Here is an 18,116-nt window from a genome sequence, read left to right on the forward strand (position 1 = left end):
TTAGCAAGCGACTCCCGCCAGGATTCAGTTTTTGTGGAGTCTCGGCCTGGACTTCCTGGGTCAGCAGGTGGGTCGAGGGGACTTCAAAACAAGCCCCAACGTAAACAAGCATCCATAAGTCCCATGTTTAATGTCCTTTTTAACTCTGGTGGTCTGGTCCTCTGCCTCCTCCACATGTACTCCTCCTGCAGGACCTCACACGGATTCCAAAAGCACACAGGCTCAAGAAAGCATGAAACTGTCAGCGTTATGCTTTCCAATTCACGAAGGGTCTTAAGACATGTTTGTGTATAAGCCAGGAGGATGAAAAATATCGGGGTTGTTCCGCCTGTAATCCCTGAAGAAATATGCACAGACAGGGCAAATAGAGGAGCACAATTGAGAGAGAGAAAAAGCAAGAGGGAGAGAAATTAAGAGGAATTGGGGGGGAAAGATAGTGGATTTTTTTTTTTGCTTAAAAGGACAAGATTGACCGTGCAGTAAGAGCTTTGGATACTACTTTCAATAAATATTCCATCATATGTATCTGTGTAAAACGTAAAAAGAAACTCTTCAACACATTGTATACACCAGTTTGTTCTGCATGTCAGGAGTGTTGAGACACAATCAGTGGACATAGTTTACAGTCTATACAGCTCACACCAAGAACACTTCTTTGTTTGGAAGTGCATGCAGCTGTGGCACGGTGTATTCTGTAACCATCTTTGAGTTCTCTCGTGGCCTTTAAGCTGCAGCCGTGCACGCTGGGATTCTCTCTCCATCGAGCAAAAAACTCATTTTCCTTTCCTCTGTCCTCCTCCTCTTCTGCGTTGGGTTGCAGGAAATGTTGTGTGTGTTGTTTGGGGAGACTATCATCTATCACTTTTTGAAAGGTCTTTTCATGAGAGTATTAATGACTCAGTCGCTTTGTTGTTGTTTTCAGGGCCAGTCGCGGCTCAAGGAGAAAAGGGCGACCAAGGTGACAGAGGAGAGAAAGGAGATAGGGGTCCGATTGGGCCAAAGGGAGAAAGCAGCTCCAGCTCACGAGGTGGATCCCGTGGAGAGAAGGTTTGGACCCTTTTTTCATAGACTGTATTTTAGTGCAAAAGAAAAACTCTGACATGCAGTTTAAGATTTGGGTTCAAGTGATGATGAACCTCCATTCACCAAATATGTCCCTGTGAAGGCTGCAGTGAGTTAGAGGATAAAACCACGATGAGCAGAGCAGGATAAATATGAGCTGTTGAACGCAAGAGGGCACTGCACGCCCTAATTTATGGAGGCTGATTCATCATTATATTCATCTGTCTAATGTATTTGTTAAACAGATGTATAAAGTACATTTAATTGGTGAAGGACACATCATGATTTTAAGACGATCATTTCAGTTAACTTTAGACTTGTTCCTGATATGTTTAGATCCAGTTTTACCACATGAAGATGTAAGAAACACAGGACAGACAAACAAAGTAGTCCTTTTATTTCCATGCACACAGAATTTGAAAGACCTGCAACACATTTTAAATAACATGAGAAAAGAAAGTATAAGGCACAGTGTGAAACGACAATACTATAAATCTCTTATTCACGCTGCTTGCTTAAAGCTCTGCTAGCTACTGGATCAATTCACTAAATCCAAATGTTCTTAAGCAACAAACTAAGAAACTGAAGTTTCTGCCTCTGTATGTAGAACAAGTCAAACAGTGTGATGAATCCACAGCACTTACTGGGACTTTAACAACCAGGAGGGGGAAGTGTAAAAACAAAACTAAACTTAAGTCATATCAAATGTTCCTCACAAATGACAAAACATCCACTCTGATGGCTTCTTATAAATAAAGTGATTAACCCTTTAAGTGTTCTTTCATTCAGGTTACCTTCATTTTACAGCTCAGGTCACATGGTCTGCTGATGCACTGCTCACATTTATATATTTATGTGACATGTATGTACAGAAACTTTGGTGCTGTGACATTTAAACAAGTCTCCCAATGCACTAAGAAGCAACACATCTAGTTAAATCTAGTTCTCTGCATCGTTGGATTCGTTTCATTATGAATCAAGAGAGCTAGGACGGCTTCTTGTCGACTGTTTGCACTGAAGTAAACGTGTTTCTTCTTCTTGTATTTTCAGGGTGAACCAGGGGAAAAAGGTTCCAAGGTAAGAAACACACTCAATTGTCTTTGCAGTTTGAGTCTCCTTAAGTTCACAAGACGGTCTACATGTTTCCTACATCTATGTTAACTACATCTATGTTGACTACATCGATGTAACCCAGCAGGTGTTCCATGTGAAACTTTTATCAGTTTTCTGTCATGGTCTCTCTGCTACTTTGTGTGATACGGTAAATAAACGACCTCAGTGTCGTTACCTCAGCTAACTGTCAGGCTTCTTCATCTTCAGGGCTCTGCAGGCTTTGGTTACCAAGGTACCAAGGGAGAGCCCGGCCCTGCTGGGCCAGCTGGTCCGCCTGGCCCTCCAGGGCCTGCAGTAGAGTTTTCATTCGGTAGTGACGGTTCAGTTGCTTCCAGAGTTCCTGGACCCAGAGGACCACCTGGTTCTCCGGGCCCCCCGGGACCATCTGGAGCTGATGGAGAGCCAGTGAGTAGACTACAGTTTGAATTCTTTACTTGATAACACCTAACGTTTAACAGATGTCTGTTTTTCATGTCGTTTCATTGTCGAGCACATGCAACAGACCGGGTGTTAGAGATGTTTCTTATCTTTATTAAACTTTAAAAACAAAGTGAAAACTTTAAATTGATTGGTAATAAGAACGGTCTTGTGTAAATATTCCAATGACAAATGTTTTCAGATGTGAAGAACTTTATTCATTCATTCCTTATTTCAATTTTCAGGGTGATCCTGGTGAGGATGGAAAGACTGTAAGTTTATATCAACTGAACATGTACCAAGAGTCAAAGGTGACACAAAGAGCGTTTCACACAATATGGTTTCCTCACTATAGGGTCCTGAAGGGCCTCCAGGCTTTCCAGGAACTCCAGGTGATGCTGGACTCAAAGGAGAGAAGGTCAGATGCTAACTAGCTATGTGTACATGCTAAACATATCAGCTGTAGTAATGCTTGTAACAGATTCTTATAAATTGTCTTAATCCCTCTTGTGAACACAGGGAGACCATGGAGATGGTCAACCTGGCCCCAGGGGACCACCAGGACCTCCAGGACCCCCAGGCCCAGGGATGAGATCTGTGAGTGAATGTTTGCTGCAGTCACATGACTACCAGCTCGTATCGATCTTTTTCTGGATTCAGCTGATTTCAGTTTGTGTTTTTCAGACCTTTGTGGACATGGAGGGCTCAGGATTTCCTGACCTGGAATCTGTGCGGGTGAGAACACTTGTGTTTAGATAGTTACCAGAGTCTTTCAAAGTCTGTTAGAGTTCAAGCAGAAGAAAGAGCAGATGTTTATGTGTGACTATTGTATTGACTATTGACTGTATTTTTGTTTTAGGGACTTCCTGGCCTACCCGGTCCCCCTGGTCCCCCCGGCCCTCCTGGTCCTTCTACAGCAGGTACAGCATCCAGTTCTGGGGCATTTGGACCTCCAGGGAGAGATGGAGTGCCTGGTCAACAGGTGTGTAACATCCTTTCAGTCTGTCAACACAAAGACCCAAATATATTCCTCCGTTTAAACGTTTAATCTCTTTAAACAAGTATGGTACTAAAACTATCTTTTGGACTGCAGGGTTTGCCCGGTTTGCCGGGTACTGATGGCTCTCCAGGACTTCCTGGTCGCAATGGAGAAAAGGTAACAATCTTTTAAAAACTGCTGTTTCTGTGTCTTGAATAAATTAAGCCACCTCAGCATTGGCTGTATTGAAAACATCAAAGGAACCTGCATAAACTCTCTGTTTGTTATTTAATTGGTAATGTTTCTTAGGAACATATTCAGGAAACGATAGACTCGATCACAGTGAGTTACACTTGATGTGCAGGAGCTCTGCAGTCACAGCAGCCAGGCTAACTAGCACTATCACTTTTCTAAAATGTTAAAAAGTGTAACGAGGCAGGAAATGGCCTTTATAAAAACCAGTACATGAAGGCTAAAGCCGACTTACCGTTTGCTTCAACCAGTGAAATCGCCTTCAGGTGAAAATTACTGCCTCTTTGGAACCGCTATCCCAAAGATGCTCTTGAGCCAAATATGTCCAAAAATGAACACTGGCCACTGTGTAATTTATCTTTGAGTTTCAGTTAAAATTCAACTTGACTGGACTTGTTACTAACAGTCTTGTTTGATTGTTTTTGTCTCTCCAGGGTGATTCTGGCGAGCTGGGTCTTCCCGGAGCAGTTGGAGCAAAGGTGAGGATTTTATTATGAGCTTGACTGTTCTCTTTCTTTGAACAGTTTAGCTGAAAGTCGCTGCACATTTATTAAACAGTATAATGGTGCCCGTTTAGTAAGTATAATATCAACCATCTTCCCTCCTCTTCTAAAGCTGCTCTCATCTATTTTCTTTCTTCAGCCAAGCTCCTACTCTTCTTTTCTCTCCAATCTGCTGCCTCACTATTTCTCCTCCTACTTTTCTAAGTCGTCCACTCTTCAGGTAACTGGGCTCCAGCACTTCAGCCATCAGCAGGGATTAGTGTCTTAACATTATGCTAATGTTTTTCAAATATTGTCTGCAGCAGACACTCAGTTGATTCTGAGTGCTGGCTGTGGTTTGGTTTAACATTTGTTGACGTCTGAGTTTGGAGAATGGAGTTTTAAAAACTTTCACCTCACACTTCTAGACCTGAGAACTAAACGCTGCATGGTACATGTGAAGCCGGTCTTTGCAATACCTGATTTACAAGACTCTTCCTAAACACCTCACTGAAGACTAAATCCTGCTTTACATCTTCACTGTACTAAATTCTTTCATTTCATCCTCCAGGGAGATGTAGGAGATCCTGGTTTACCAGGATCTGCTGGAGAACCTGGACTGGCAGGTCTGCCTGGACCCATAGGACCAGTTGGTCAGCCTGGACCTCCAGGACCTCCTGGACCAAGTTATCGTGTTGGATTTGTGAGTTCTTGTACATGTGAAAATACATTTTGTGAAAATACATGTCGAGAAGAATAAAGTCAAAAGTGCTGTTTGGCCCTCAAATTGAAAGTGTTTGTTTGCGTCTGAAGGATGACATGGAGGGCTCTGGTGGAGGTTTCAGCAATGGACTTCCTGGTGTCAGAGGACCAGAAGGAAGACAGGTCAGTGATCTAATAACAGAAATGCACACTTTCCTCTCATGGCAAATTGCAGGGAAATTTGATTGAGCTTCCGGGTGGGCGTGTCCTACATCTTTGCTCCATGCTTTGTTCTGATTCGTCACAAGAAGCTGACATCAGATTCTGGCAAAGTCTCGCCAAGTTCTCGAAACGTCTCGTTCAGAGCAGCAGGAAACAACAACAACCGGGTTTCACGCCAACAACTGTGTATTTTAATTTAGTATGGACATCCATTACTGTAACATTATATAGTCTTTAAATACAGATCAGCAGAGTAGGTCTCTGTAACAACTGTCGCCACAACCAACGCAGCGCTCATTGAGTAAATGTTTCATTTGATATTAAATCAATCTTTACACTGATCGTTGGCCTTCTTGGGAAAATTAAAAAAACCCATTATTTTATAGATAACATTCAAAATCAAACAGAACATAAGCTTTAATCTGATTTAACTTGAACTAGTTCAAATCTTAAGTACAGGTTAGGAAACATGAGGAAGTAAAATGAGCTAAATAATAATCACGACTGTTGTGTTTGCTTTCAGGGTCCTCCTGGCCTGCCTGGACTTCCTGTAAGTAACTGAATAACATTTCAGTATTCTGAATTTTAGTCATCTACTATCAGCTGGTCATCACACTCCCTTCTCTAACTAACATAGTTTGAACCACAGCCGCTCACATGTAAGGAAGATAGGTGGAACAGTGAATGTTGGCAGACCTGAGCCGAGGCAATAAGCGAGTGTTTAAGCACTGTGGCCCCTCAAGAGTCTTAATGAGTTTATTTAACATTCAGCTTTGTTGTCTCCTTGTGACTCTCCTCTGCTGTGATCACATGTTTGTTCAACAAAGAAAAAGGCTAAAAGAAAAATGAGCTTCTTTAGGAGTAATAAGAGGCAACAATACATCGGGATCAACATATTACATATGTTTTATACATGTGTACATATTACGAAAAAAGCGGGACAATATGGAGGTCGTTATGACAACCTCACAAGCATCCCAGAGGATTTCCCTCAAGGTTGGCTTGTTAGCAAGCAGCTCCCGTGTGTGTTCACAGTCAGCAGGACCAGCTTCATCACATATCAGTGTATAAATCTATTATATGGCCCATTGTTGTATATATTTCAGCCAGTGTAAATGTGTGTATGTTTGAATGTACCTCTGCAGGGTAAGCCTGGGTTCCCTGGTATTCCAGGTCAGAAGGGCAATGAAGGCACTGTTGGACGAGATGGTCAACCCGGGTTGGATGGCTTCCCTGGACCTCAGGTAAAAAGACGAGTGTGAAAAGAAGTAATCACTTATTTTGATCACTACGAATCGTCACACAGTAGCTGAGCCTGACATGAAGGTGCTGAACAAACGTTAAAAGCTCTGGATGAATCTTTTATCTCCTTTCTCTTTCATCCTGTTCACAGGGACCAAAGGGTGACAGAGGTGACAAAGGAGAGAGGGTGAATACTCATTTAACCTGCAACAATACGCTTCTTTCATAGTGCTCGTTCAAAGGACGTTGCTTGTACAACACCGATCTGATGTTGGATTACAACACAATCTTTCTTATTCTGCATCATTTCTTTATCAATCTTTTTAAACCTCAGAGGTTTTAAATATATACTCAATAGAACAAATTAAAGTGTCATATGAAGCTTTTTTTCTTCTTCATCTTTTACGTCTTCTAAGATGGTTAAGGTTTTAATCCTTCTTGTCTGTTTGCATGTTGTGTTTTTAGGGAGAGTCAGGTCGAGACGGGAGTGGACTTCCTGGTCCACCTGGCCCACCTGGACCTCCAGGACAAATCGTCTATCAGATATCCGGCAGTGTGAGTAACAGAAAGGCACACACCACTGAGTGGTGTAGCTAAACTACATTAAAGACGTGACACCAGCTCTGCTTGTTGAATGTGTGACTGAAATCAAAGCAGACATCATAACTTTTTTCTCGTCGTGTGTCCTCAGCCTGATGGTACTGTTGGCAGTGTTGGACCTCAGGTTTGTGGTTTTTTTTTTTAATCACACAGTCACACTGACAGAAACCACGGAATAACTCTGCTTTAAAATACAGTCAGACACGTTGGTGATTTATGTTCACACGCCTGCAGGTCTGTACAGGTTTGATTTCTTCTAGCTTAAAGTTCACGTGAGTTAATAAAGTGTTCTCAGTGATATGAAAAACATCATCCTGTTTGTTGTAGCCCTCCGTGCAGCGTACATGACCTTGTTATAATAACTGAGGAGACGTCCATCAGCTGGGACATGTCAAGCTTTTTATAACACACGAGGAAACGTACGATTAACTCGTCCTCTTCTGTCTGTACTAAATTATTGAGCTACCATCACTAATGACAGGGTGCCATTTTTTCAGATACATCATCATTACTTTGTGACCTTTAACAAACGAGCACAACACAACTTTCACTGTGTAATGGGATTAAAGGCAGGCGTATATAATGTGCTAATGTGAATGAAACTGTAACTATCTCACAAACTACATGTCGAACGTGTCAGACTATCCAGGGACAGAAAACGACGTTTGTGTTTGTTATTTGTTAAAATGACATTTAGCACATTGAACACCCGTCTGATGGAATGATTTATTAAATCTGGTTATGTGTTGGATATGCTCTCTTCTACAGGGAGGACCTGGTTTACCTGGGCAGGCTGGATTCCCTGTAAGTCTCTTGTGTTTCTGTACTGTTCTATCTTACCCAGACGTTTTTTAAGAATCATCAGGAAAATCCAAATCAATGATGCTCTTCATCAATCGTACAGGTTCTAGCTTCATCATTCTTTCTCTTTCATCCTGTCATTCCAATGTTGTACCTTTAGCTAAAGACTCACCAAGAATACTTACTCGAAGTTATCTCTAAACACTCGTCAACAAACCACAGAGAGACACCCTGAAGGGGAAGTTCTGTTCTTCATCCAGGCAAACAGTAATCCATGTAAAAACATTGAAAATAGATTCTGAATCGAAATGTAACCCCGAGAATCGAATGGTGAGACGCCCAAAGGTTCCCTGCTCTAGTGATGACCCTTTTTGTTCATGGACACTGATGGGTTGAATAATATAAATGTCCCTAAAGCTGAATCTATCAACAGACTGGATAATATTAAATCAGCATATCACGGCCGTGGTTCTAATCTAACAGACAACACTGAGACTCTGTGCAGGCTGAAAGAGAGACAATTTACTGATCAGTGTGGAGCCATTATATACAGCACAACGGATGTCATGAATTCCTTCCCACTTTGGATATTTCTATACATGGTCTGGAGAATCACATCACCTTTACCCTTTCAATGTCAAACCTCTATTTGAAGAACAATTCCTCATTGTACTGTCAACTGAGGCCATACATTTATACTTTTGGAACACCTCTAATGACATTCTTCTCTTCAAATATGGTCATAGCTTCTCTGAATAGATCGTAGTCTGCTAACAGCAAAGTCACCTCTACAAAGTGTAACCAAACTGAATGTCACACCTCACTGCATCCTTCAACTTTATCTGAGCCAAACAAATATCAGCTCTTTATAGTTTTTACTTGACAACACAGCAGATGACTTTTCAAAGTCATGAAACATACAGACAATCTTACAGCAGAGTATCAAAGGCTTTCCCTGTCCCACTGATTCAACACACTGCTCAGAGAAACCCCAAACTTCTCTTTCCAACATGTGAACATCAGTCTACTCAGCAGTACTGTACAGATGGTTTAATGGTAAATGTAAAGAACGTTCCTTTTGTCTCTGTCCTGCAGGGTCCTATTGGACCAAAGGGTGACAGAGGAGAGCCCGGCCTTCCAGGCTATGCAGAGAAGGTAACCTCTTGATTGTTCACTATTAATTAAGCTGCTCGTCTTCAAGACGATGTCACCATTATTGAGTCTCTGTTGTGTGTTCAGGGTGAGAAAGGTGAGCCTGGCTTAGTGATCGGGCCTGACGGAAACCTTCTGTCTCTGGAGGGGCTGACGGGTCTGAAGGTGAGTTCACCTCTGCAGTGTTCTGTGATGATGTCACATTAGTGCACTGCCTTGCATTTGAAAATGATCTTTGCTCATGTAGGGAGACAGAGGACCTGCTGGACCTGTTGGACCCTCCGTAAGTGTCTGAGCTTCTCTTTCAAAGAGTTCTGCACTAATACAGTTTAACACGCGTTCCACCTAAGCTGGCTCTCAAATCTTTGTTTTCCTGTTTCAGGGTTCTTATGGACCTGCTGGACCTAAGGGGGAAATTGGAATGCCTGGAAGACCTGTAAATACTCTAACCTGATTTGTAGTGTCTGTACCCTTAGTTTATTCATGTAGTTAAAGTGTCATCCATTCGGTCTCACATACTGCCTGCCAGCATGCAGGACAGCTCGATAGATAAATCCTTGCTGCTATTGGCCCTTGATGAAGTCATTCTGCGCTTTGTTCTTTGTTGTTGTATTGATGAAATATATAACACTACTCTGTTTTGAGTGCATCGATCAAAGATGCTGCCATTCCTTATTTTAACCTCACTGTGTCCGTTTTTAAGTGCAGGTGAATATTAATGAACGTCTCCCCTCAGGGTCGTCCTGGTGTAAATGGATACAAGGGCGAGAAAGGCGAGCTGTCGACTGGATCGGGCTTTGGCTACCCAGTGAGTGTTAATATCATAACCAGTGTGCCTTTGAGGAAAAGCTGATGTGACATTGGTGGAATTTGAAACAGACAGTTTGACATAATCTGGTTTACTCCATGCCAGTGTGTCATGAATAGCTTTGAATGTCACAATAAGATTTAAATGTGACCCGTCTGTGACCTGTATTCTGTCAAAACAGAGGAGGTTAGCGCTAGCCTGCCACAGGTGACATTTTCACTCGGGTTTACAGTCAGTAAAGAGGAGGAGTGAAGGTTGGCTGGCTGGCTACATCAGTAAACCTGTTAGCTTATTTTATCTTAACAGACACTTTTAAGATGTCTTGAAGTGGTAAACACACGTTCATCTTTATAAAAGTTTCATTACTATAACAGACGTCTGCAGCTCTGATGTGTATCTGGGAAGCATGTGTGCACCTTTCCTTTTTCATTTAAACAAGGTGCAGATGTGTCTGCACCTTGTTTATATATATATATATATATATATATATATATATATACACACACACACACACACACACACACACACACACACACACACAATAAATAAATGAGTCCTGTTCTGGAGTGGGCATCTTTAATCCTCATCAAGCTGTACACTGCACAGACATGTCTGTTTTAACTAGAAGATCAGGCTAATGCTAGAAACAGACACAATGTTTACAGTGTCAGTGTGTGCACACAGTGTCTCTCTCTGTGTGTGTTATTGATGGTTTGTGAGCCTCACAACTACCTAATTGGAATAATTCTTCACACACACACACACACACACACACACACTGAGCAGTAAGAAATATGGATTACCTCTTTCTTTATCAGGGAGTCCCTGGCCCACCAGGACCACCTGGCCCCCCCGGAGCCCCTGCACCAGCTATAGATCGCTTCAATGTGAGTACACACGTTTCCAAAACTCTTATTTTGAACTCAATTCTGTAAACGCGTCTAAACAACTGAGACTAATCCGTAGATTATGACACAAAGTCCATGTCCCTGTTGTACCCGCTTGCTGAACCAGATCATACTCGAGTCTTTTGGGCAGTGAACGAGTCATAATCTGCTTCTTATGTTCTGCATCATTTGCATAATGTAGCATGCACTTTAAATAAAACTTTTTCTTCTTCTGTTGCCTTTGCAGCGTTACGATGAAAACTCAAGGAATTACTACGGTATGACCTCCAACACACACCGTTTGTTGTATTAGCAGATAAAACATTATACGGGAAGATCAGAATGCTGGAGTTAAGTAATTGTTCCAGTCAAGGAGGAGAGATTTAGAAAGAGGTTTAAAGAGTCTGCACAGACGAACACTTCTATCTTGGTTTGAGTTTGATCCAGCTGCCTCCGCCCGGCGGGGATATTCACTCTATTGTCAAGAGATTTAAGCCATCAAGCTTTTCAAGATTTGAAGAATGAATAGATAAAACACAGAAGACATCACTATTAATGACACAGGGCGCTAACAGCTTTTAAGTCTCAATGTCAAGATACACCTGAGGGTCGCTGTGTCTTACTTAGAAAGGTTCACATTGGTGTTTGTTGCAGAAACTAAAGGGGAAAAAGGCGAGCGTGGTGACAGAGGAGCTCCAGGCATCCCAGGTATATCCAAATATTCACACAATATGAATGCTCGCTCGTGTTCATTTTAATGCTGGGTTGAGTTTAGAAGTCAATTATTTGTACTTACCCTTTCCTGTGTCTCTGTACCAGGGACAGCCTCTAACATCGACATCTACGCCTTCAAGGTAGACGGTCTGATTGCTTCATCACCAACCGGTTTGATTAGTACTATCCATGCTTTGTTAATGACAGAATCATAATAAATGTTAAAATGTTTCAAACAGAATGAACTGAAAGGAGAGCGTGGAGATTCGGGTGTGAAAGGAGAAAAGGGAGAGCCAGGTGGTGGATTTTATGACCCACGATTTGGAGGAGTTCAAGGCCAACCAGGGTCTCCAGGAAAACCTGGCCTTCCGGTAAGTTTGGAAAGCAAAATTATGAATTTATATTTGCAAATTTTGGTAAACATCTGCTAACCAGCTTTCTGGTTTTATCTCGACAGTCATCAGGTGATCGAGTGTTTCACATCTAAATTCTTCTCTTTTGTGTCAGGGACCAAAGGGAGAGTCTATCATTGGCCCTGCAGGACCTCAGGGGCCTCCAGGGCCATCGGGGATTGGTTACGATGGTCGTCCAGGGCCACCAGGACCACCTGGGCCTCCAGGACCAACAGGGTCCAATCCGGGGGCATACAGGCCCAATCAAGGTCAGCATTGATGTTTAGTTATTCTGTCCATGATTGAAGTCGCTGCTCTCTGCAGTTATACTGCCCCTAACATAACCTCATGTGACTGTTTTCACATTACTACACAAATGAATCCATTCATAACCCAATAAATTAAAAGTAAGGTTTTCTTATTTATAGCCGTCAATATTCCTGGACCTCCAGGTCCCCCTGGTCCCCCTGGAACTCCTGGTCCTTCCTCTGGGGTCAGTACCATCCTCTAGCTTCATGATTAGTTCCTTGAAATGCTTCATCTCTGGATTGAAACCAAGTCGGCTGTTTTTGTTTCCCACAGGTTACAGTTTTGAGATCATACGACACGATGATTGCCACAGCCAGGCGTCAGACGGAGGGCAGCCTCATCTACATCATTGACAAAGCAGACCTGTATCTGAGAGTACGAGACGGACTGCGCCAAGTGATGGTACGTTGATGTCTTTGTAATGCACAGCTCAAACCTGCTGTTTGAACTATAGCACGCTGAGCCTTATGAAGCGGTCATTAGGGGGTCAGAAAACTCACAACTGACATATACCAAGAAAGTTATTCTGTTGGTGATGACAACAAGGAGCAATAATAATAATTATATATTGAACTTGTGATCTCTTCAATCCAACTGTGTTTGGTTTAGTTTAGTTACGTTCAGATTAGTTAAGTGTGCTTTTTCAGGTATAGAGTCAATATAAATGATACAAACATGGTCAATGTGAATTCAATCACTTCTTATCCACGTTAACTTTAACGGCTAATTATCTCCTTTTTAATCAACACTTAAAATACTGATCAACATTAGGTGATCTTTATTTGATCTTATTTTGTATTTTAATGTCTAATATATACTTTTTAATGACCTAAATCACTTTTAATGGTTCTACATATTTGGTATAAAAATTAAACTTGTCCTGCCTTCGTCCATTTAGTTGTCAGTGTTAACTAAACATGTTTTTTTCTTCCAGCTTGGAGACTACAGTCCTTTCTTCAGAGATCTGGTAAATTCTACTTAAGACACAAAGTAAATAAAATCAACATAACTTCTGTGTTGAATTGTTTTCTAATCCTTTAAATTCTCATTTGAAGGAGAATGAGGTCGCAGAGGTCCAGCCCCCACCTGTGATCCAGTACCCTCAGTCCCAGGACCAGTCCCACAACAACGGAGCTGGCCATTACTCCCAGGGTGGTTCGTCCATACGCCCAATTGAGCCTCCACCTCACCCACCTGTAGATCCCAGATACCCCCCACGTTATGACCCCAGATTCCCAGACCCGAGACAGACAGGTCAGACAGATGGAAGGTTAGCCACCAAACAGACCGAGAACAGACAAGCCGTCACGCCGCAGAGGCGTCCCAGCCCACCTGTCCCCCAGCCTGCCGGTAACCTGGACACATCGGGATCAGGAGTGAGTTCACTTCAACTAGTTAATGATCATATACAATTACCACACAATAAATGGGCATGACATCAAAGTATTCCTTTGCCTTATTAACTTATTCAATCTTTCTTCCCCATCAGCTGCACCTCATCGCCCTGAATGCCCCTCAGAGTGGAAACATGCGAGGAATACGCGGGGCAGACTTCCTGTGCTTCCAGCAGGCCCGTGCTATAGGACTGAAGGGGACTTTCAGAGCGTTCCTGTCCTCCAAACTTCAGGACCTCTACACTATCGTCCGGAGGTCGGACAGGGACAGTCACCCCATCGTCAACCTCAAGGTGAGACATTCTTCTGAGGGGAGACGCAGTGCAGTTCAAATGGGGCCCCTCTACAAATCAGAGTACAGATTTTGTCAACTTTTGTTTTTTAATTAGAGCTTTCAATTCATATCCAGAAAGTGGAATCCACAACCTGTATTCAGTCTGTTAGAATTGGGACATGAAACCTTTGTAAACATACAGTGGGAAATCTATCAGTGCTATATAAAGATAATATGGATTTAGATATGATGGTTTTTTGGGGGTTTTTTTAAGCTCACTGTGGTCTAAACTGCTCCATAAACGAGTGAGACAGAACAAGGAACGATTTTCATTGGAGGATTTACACTGAAGTTGTTGCATTTCCTTCCTTGCAGGACCAAGTATTGTTTAGCAGCTGGGAATCGATCTTTGGTGAGAACGCGAGCAAAATGAGAGAGAATGTACCGATCTACTCCTTCGATGGTAGAGACACCCTCAGGGACAGTGCATGGTGAGTCTTTGTTCACTGGATAATCTCAATACAGCATCCAGTAGCCGTTAATGCAGTTACAGCCTCTGTGCTCTGCAAAAATCCAAGATAGCATTTATATATATATTCTAACCTAATTTCTTGTGTTTGTCCTCCAGGCCAGAGAAAATGGTCTGGCACGGATCGAGCACCAAAGGCCACCGTCAAACAGACCACTACTGTGAAACATGGCGGGCGGGCGAGCGCGCTGTGTCTGGTCTGGCATCATCGCTACAGAGCGGACACCTCCTGCAGCAGACCTCCAGCGGCTGCTCGGGCTCGTACATCGTCCTCTGTATCGAGAACGCCTTCACATCACACTCCAAAAAATAAATCCCGTCCGCCCGTCTTTGTTTTTGTTCTGGGCCCTAGGTAAACACAGTTTTTAATTCCCTGACAACACGCCTTGTGAACATGTGGCGTCCGATGAACTGGCCCTGAGGCTCTTTGCCTGGCAGACACGCTTTGCATCGTCTGCTCCTCCCCTCCACAAACGCCAAAGAGATGGGTCGAACAGAGGGGGTGTTGGTCCTTTTTCTCGGGGGCATTGGCACATATTTTCTACAAGGGGTGGAACGAGAGCGAAGAGGCTTAACGTGTTCTCAAATTGTATCCATTTTTTAAAAAGTCTGTATATTACATGTTTGTTATTTGTGCTTTTATTTTGTTAAATTTTGACATTATCAATGTTTTTCCTTTTGAACTGTTTATAAAAATGCTATATCCATCCAGTTTTTTAATTTTTTTTTAATTTTAGGTATTGATCATTTCAATTTTTTTTCCAATTTCATTTTAGAACTTTGGGCTTTGACGGGGTAGAGCAAACGTTTAAAGATTATTTTAAATTTAAAGAAGATAATAGATATTTATTTTTAAATGAAGTTATGTAAGGACATGATCTGGGCAATAAAAACGAAAAATACCCTCCTTTATAATCTTTTACACCACCGAACATTCAGCTTTTTTTTTTTGCTTTTTTTTTTTTAACTCAAAGGAGCCTCTGAACAGAAACTGTGCCTTCTTACACAAGAACAAGCTCATGTAGTGAACAGCTACATGTTCATGCATTTTTCTACAAACTCAAACGTTGCAGCATTTTAACTTCAAACTACATTTAAACGACTTTTTTGTGGACACACTGCTGTAATGAATAATCCCACATCCAGAGGGCAAGACTCCCTCTTGCTGAAATTGAGCCTTTTGAAAACTTAAAAAAAAAAAAAAGATTATTTTTCCTTTTACCATCGAATGAGAACCTATCAGTGAGTAAGCTGGACATGATTAGTTTGCTGCTAATCTTTGTTGGAGTGATTGCTGTCACAAGTGTTAGGGACGGAGGCAGTAGCAGCGTCGGATTGAATTTCAGACACTAAACCGGCCTCAGTGCTGCTCACGTCTTGACTGAACCTGTGGATATCCATTTTGATAACAAATTGTGCTATACTGTTTCTCCCAGGCACTGAATAAAAGTCGTTTTCAACTACAACAACACTGTGACGTCCTGTACATGTCTGTGCTCTCTCGTCTCATGTTGACCTCTGACAGCACCCTGACCTTCGTATGTGACCCTCAGCCGCTCTGACCAGCAGTTTTATGTCATGTGACCCTGAAGCTGCTGACTCCACCACAAATCAGTGTCTCCTGTGTCCAAAAGGGCAACATGTTCTGGCCATATATCATTTACTAACATTCACAGTTAAAGGTACAATATGTAGAATTTTATGAAAAGATTTACATTTAAATATCCAAATTAAGTTTAAATGGACTTCTTTTTGTTGACTACTTACATTACCTCAGATATTTCCAGCTGTTATTAAAGAAAATAAACAAAACACTTCATGTTATGTCAAAGACCGCCACATAAGGAAGCAGGAATTACTCAGGAACTACAGATCTGACAGGACCCGTTTGGTCTGCTCATCCAACACCTCTGTCAGAGGCCCTTAATGACCTGTGGACACCTTCATGTAAGTTAAATAAGTCAAACAGTCCTCAGAAGTGAAGTCAGCAATCAGTCATAAACACACTCACTGCAGGTCGATATGTAAAGTGGGTTTTAAAGGAGAACTGAATTAGGTCACCGATCACTTAATGATGGCTTCTGAAATCCTCTTACATCTCGTCTTTAAAGTAGGAAGGCGTTTCAAGATAATATTCGATTAAGAAGATTAATTTGAATGATACAGAGTTGGCCTCATTTAGTATCCTCTTTAAAATGATATGCCCGCCATAAGAGAGCTCCACACATTCAGGAGGCGATACCTTCATTATCTCCTTCCACGGTTACTTTCCTTTGACATTGCTGAGAGACTCTCACAATGTGACACGGAAATGATAAAAGATGAAATAATAGAATAAAAGGCTGCAGTGAGTGGGATACCAGGGGTCGACAGCAGGGCCAGCTAACAACGCAGTATTTAACATGATATATTTATAGAAGGTCACGATGAAGGTCAAACACGGTGTAAGGAGGCAGTTCTAATGAAAGAGAGCAGGGGTGTCATTGAACTTAGATATGACACATTAAAAAAAAGGGGTATCTGTTTGGATAGCACAGTAAAACAGGGGGACTGTAAGACCACAGGTTCTCGAAGCAGAAGTTTCTGTAATGAATTTCACAAAGTATTAGTACAATTTAGACATTGTTATCTTTGTAGTCTCTGCATTGTTTTTTTAAAAATCACAGTTTTTAACACCCAAACCAAGACAAATGTATACTATTGTACAGCAGAACATACCATAGGGAACGCAGGCGGTGATTATTGTATATGTATATATATATATATATATATATATTATTATTATGTATTTTATTTTATTTTTTTAAAAAGTTGAAAGTATTGAATTGAAGTATGAAATAAGTGGACGCTTAATGCATACATCGCACGATAAAACAAATGAAACATACCAGATTGTCTTATTTGTTTAGCCAGTGAATTATTCGACTTTCTTCTTTTAAACAGCGATGGATCATTTTAATACACAAAGTATCTAAACTATTTAAAGAGCAAATACGAAGAGAATGAAGAGTAGTTTGTGTCTTCATTTATGAATTTATCAGTCTATTTATATCAGAGCCCGACTGATTAATCGGACTGCCGATAATAGCGGCCAATATTAGCATATTAGCTACTTTCCAGTTGAGTACCTATCTTTACTTCATTATAAGCTTTTTTCACAAATATTTGCTACTTGAGTAATCAACAATATAAACATATGTATCTATATCTGTCTCTAAAGATCAAACATAGATCTGAGAGAGATATCGGGTGATATGTCGTTGTCTTCGGTTTCACACTACTGACCTATGAAAAGCTTTACAATGGAAATGACTTGAGCCTGTTTCCGTCTACACAGGGCCGTGAACATCTTAAAAGTTTTAGTGGGACCAGTTTTTGTCGTTTATAAACATGTCAAAGTTGATGGTAAATACATGGAGCCTGAAGGCATCATCTTGAGCGACATGTCATTTCAGAATCAAGCAGTGCTGATCAGACGAGCATCCCAAAACTTTATCCATGCTCCCCGCATCCTGATAAAGAGCGAGGGATTGCCGAAAAATAATCAGTATATACGGTCACTTCCCACTCAGTTCCATCAATCTGCCACTTAAGTATCTCCACCCGCTGGGCCGCCTTATGAGAGCTATAAGGATTAAATTAATTGACTGGGGGAGCTCAGTGTCGCTGCAGTGTCCCTGCCTGAAAGAAAAAATAAACTAGCTTCACAACTCCTGTCCAATTCCTCGAGGTCCTCGTTTGACTAAATCTCCAGGAATAAAATAAACTTACTGAGTGACGTATTA

The 18,116-nt window shown here is 41.6% G+C and overlaps 1 protein-coding gene across 3 annotated transcripts in view; it reads left to right on the forward strand.

The window, feature by feature from the left end:
* The window catches only part of col18a1a (collagen type XVIII alpha 1 chain a), a 73,539-nt gene extending 57,737 nt beyond the window's left edge, over positions 1–15,802 (forward strand). For 2 of the 3 annotated variants that reach the window (XM_079357341.1, XM_079357339.1), the window contains 37 exons: positions 5–67; positions 923–1,047; positions 2,113–2,139; positions 2,383–2,580; positions 2,838–2,864; positions 2,948–3,010; positions 3,112–3,189; positions 3,277–3,327; positions 3,452–3,574; positions 3,686–3,748; positions 4,258–4,302; positions 4,877–5,008; positions 5,119–5,190; positions 5,753–5,779; positions 6,375–6,473; positions 6,623–6,658; positions 6,937–7,026; positions 7,163–7,195; positions 7,840–7,875; positions 8,968–9,027; positions 9,112–9,189; positions 9,272–9,307; positions 9,407–9,460; positions 9,761–9,832; positions 10,651–10,719; positions 10,967–10,997; positions 11,374–11,427; positions 11,539–11,573; positions 11,673–11,804; positions 11,941–12,094; positions 12,254–12,318; positions 12,408–12,536; positions 13,069–13,101; positions 13,190–13,510; positions 13,624–13,821; positions 14,178–14,293; positions 14,431–15,802. In XM_079357341.1, coding sequence (XP_079213467.1) covers positions 5–67; positions 923–1,047; positions 2,113–2,139; positions 2,383–2,580; positions 2,838–2,864; positions 2,948–3,010; positions 3,112–3,189; positions 3,277–3,327; positions 3,452–3,574; positions 3,686–3,748; positions 4,258–4,302; positions 4,877–5,008; positions 5,119–5,190; positions 5,753–5,779; positions 6,375–6,473; positions 6,623–6,658; positions 6,937–7,026; positions 7,163–7,195; positions 7,840–7,875; positions 8,968–9,027; positions 9,112–9,189; positions 9,272–9,307; positions 9,407–9,460; positions 9,761–9,832; positions 10,651–10,719; positions 10,967–10,997; positions 11,374–11,427; positions 11,539–11,573; positions 11,673–11,804; positions 11,941–12,094; positions 12,254–12,318; positions 12,408–12,536; positions 13,069–13,101; positions 13,190–13,510; positions 13,624–13,821; positions 14,178–14,293; positions 14,431–14,644 — 3,239 coding nt within the window. In that variant the 3' untranslated portion in view covers positions 14,645–15,802. The remainder of the gene's footprint in view (positions 1–4; positions 68–922; positions 1,048–2,112; positions 2,140–2,382; positions 2,581–2,837; positions 2,865–2,947; positions 3,011–3,111; positions 3,190–3,276; positions 3,328–3,451; positions 3,575–3,685; positions 3,749–4,257; positions 4,303–4,876; positions 5,009–5,118; positions 5,191–5,752; positions 5,780–6,374; positions 6,474–6,622; positions 6,659–6,936; positions 7,027–7,162; positions 7,196–7,839; positions 7,876–8,967; positions 9,028–9,111; positions 9,190–9,271; positions 9,308–9,406; positions 9,461–9,760; positions 9,833–10,650; positions 10,720–10,966; positions 10,998–11,373; positions 11,428–11,538; positions 11,574–11,672; positions 11,805–11,940; positions 12,095–12,253; positions 12,319–12,407; positions 12,537–13,068; positions 13,102–13,189; positions 13,511–13,623; positions 13,822–14,177; positions 14,294–14,430) is intronic. The other variant, XM_079357340.1, reaches the window with a different exon arrangement.
* The last annotated feature ends 2,314 nt before the right edge of the window (positions 15,803–18,116 follow it).

This window comes from Symphodus melops (assembly GCF_947650265.1).
Source record: "Symphodus melops genome assembly, chromosome: 12".
Taxonomy (NCBI): Eukaryota; Metazoa; Chordata; class Actinopteri; order Labriformes; family Labridae; genus Symphodus; species Symphodus melops.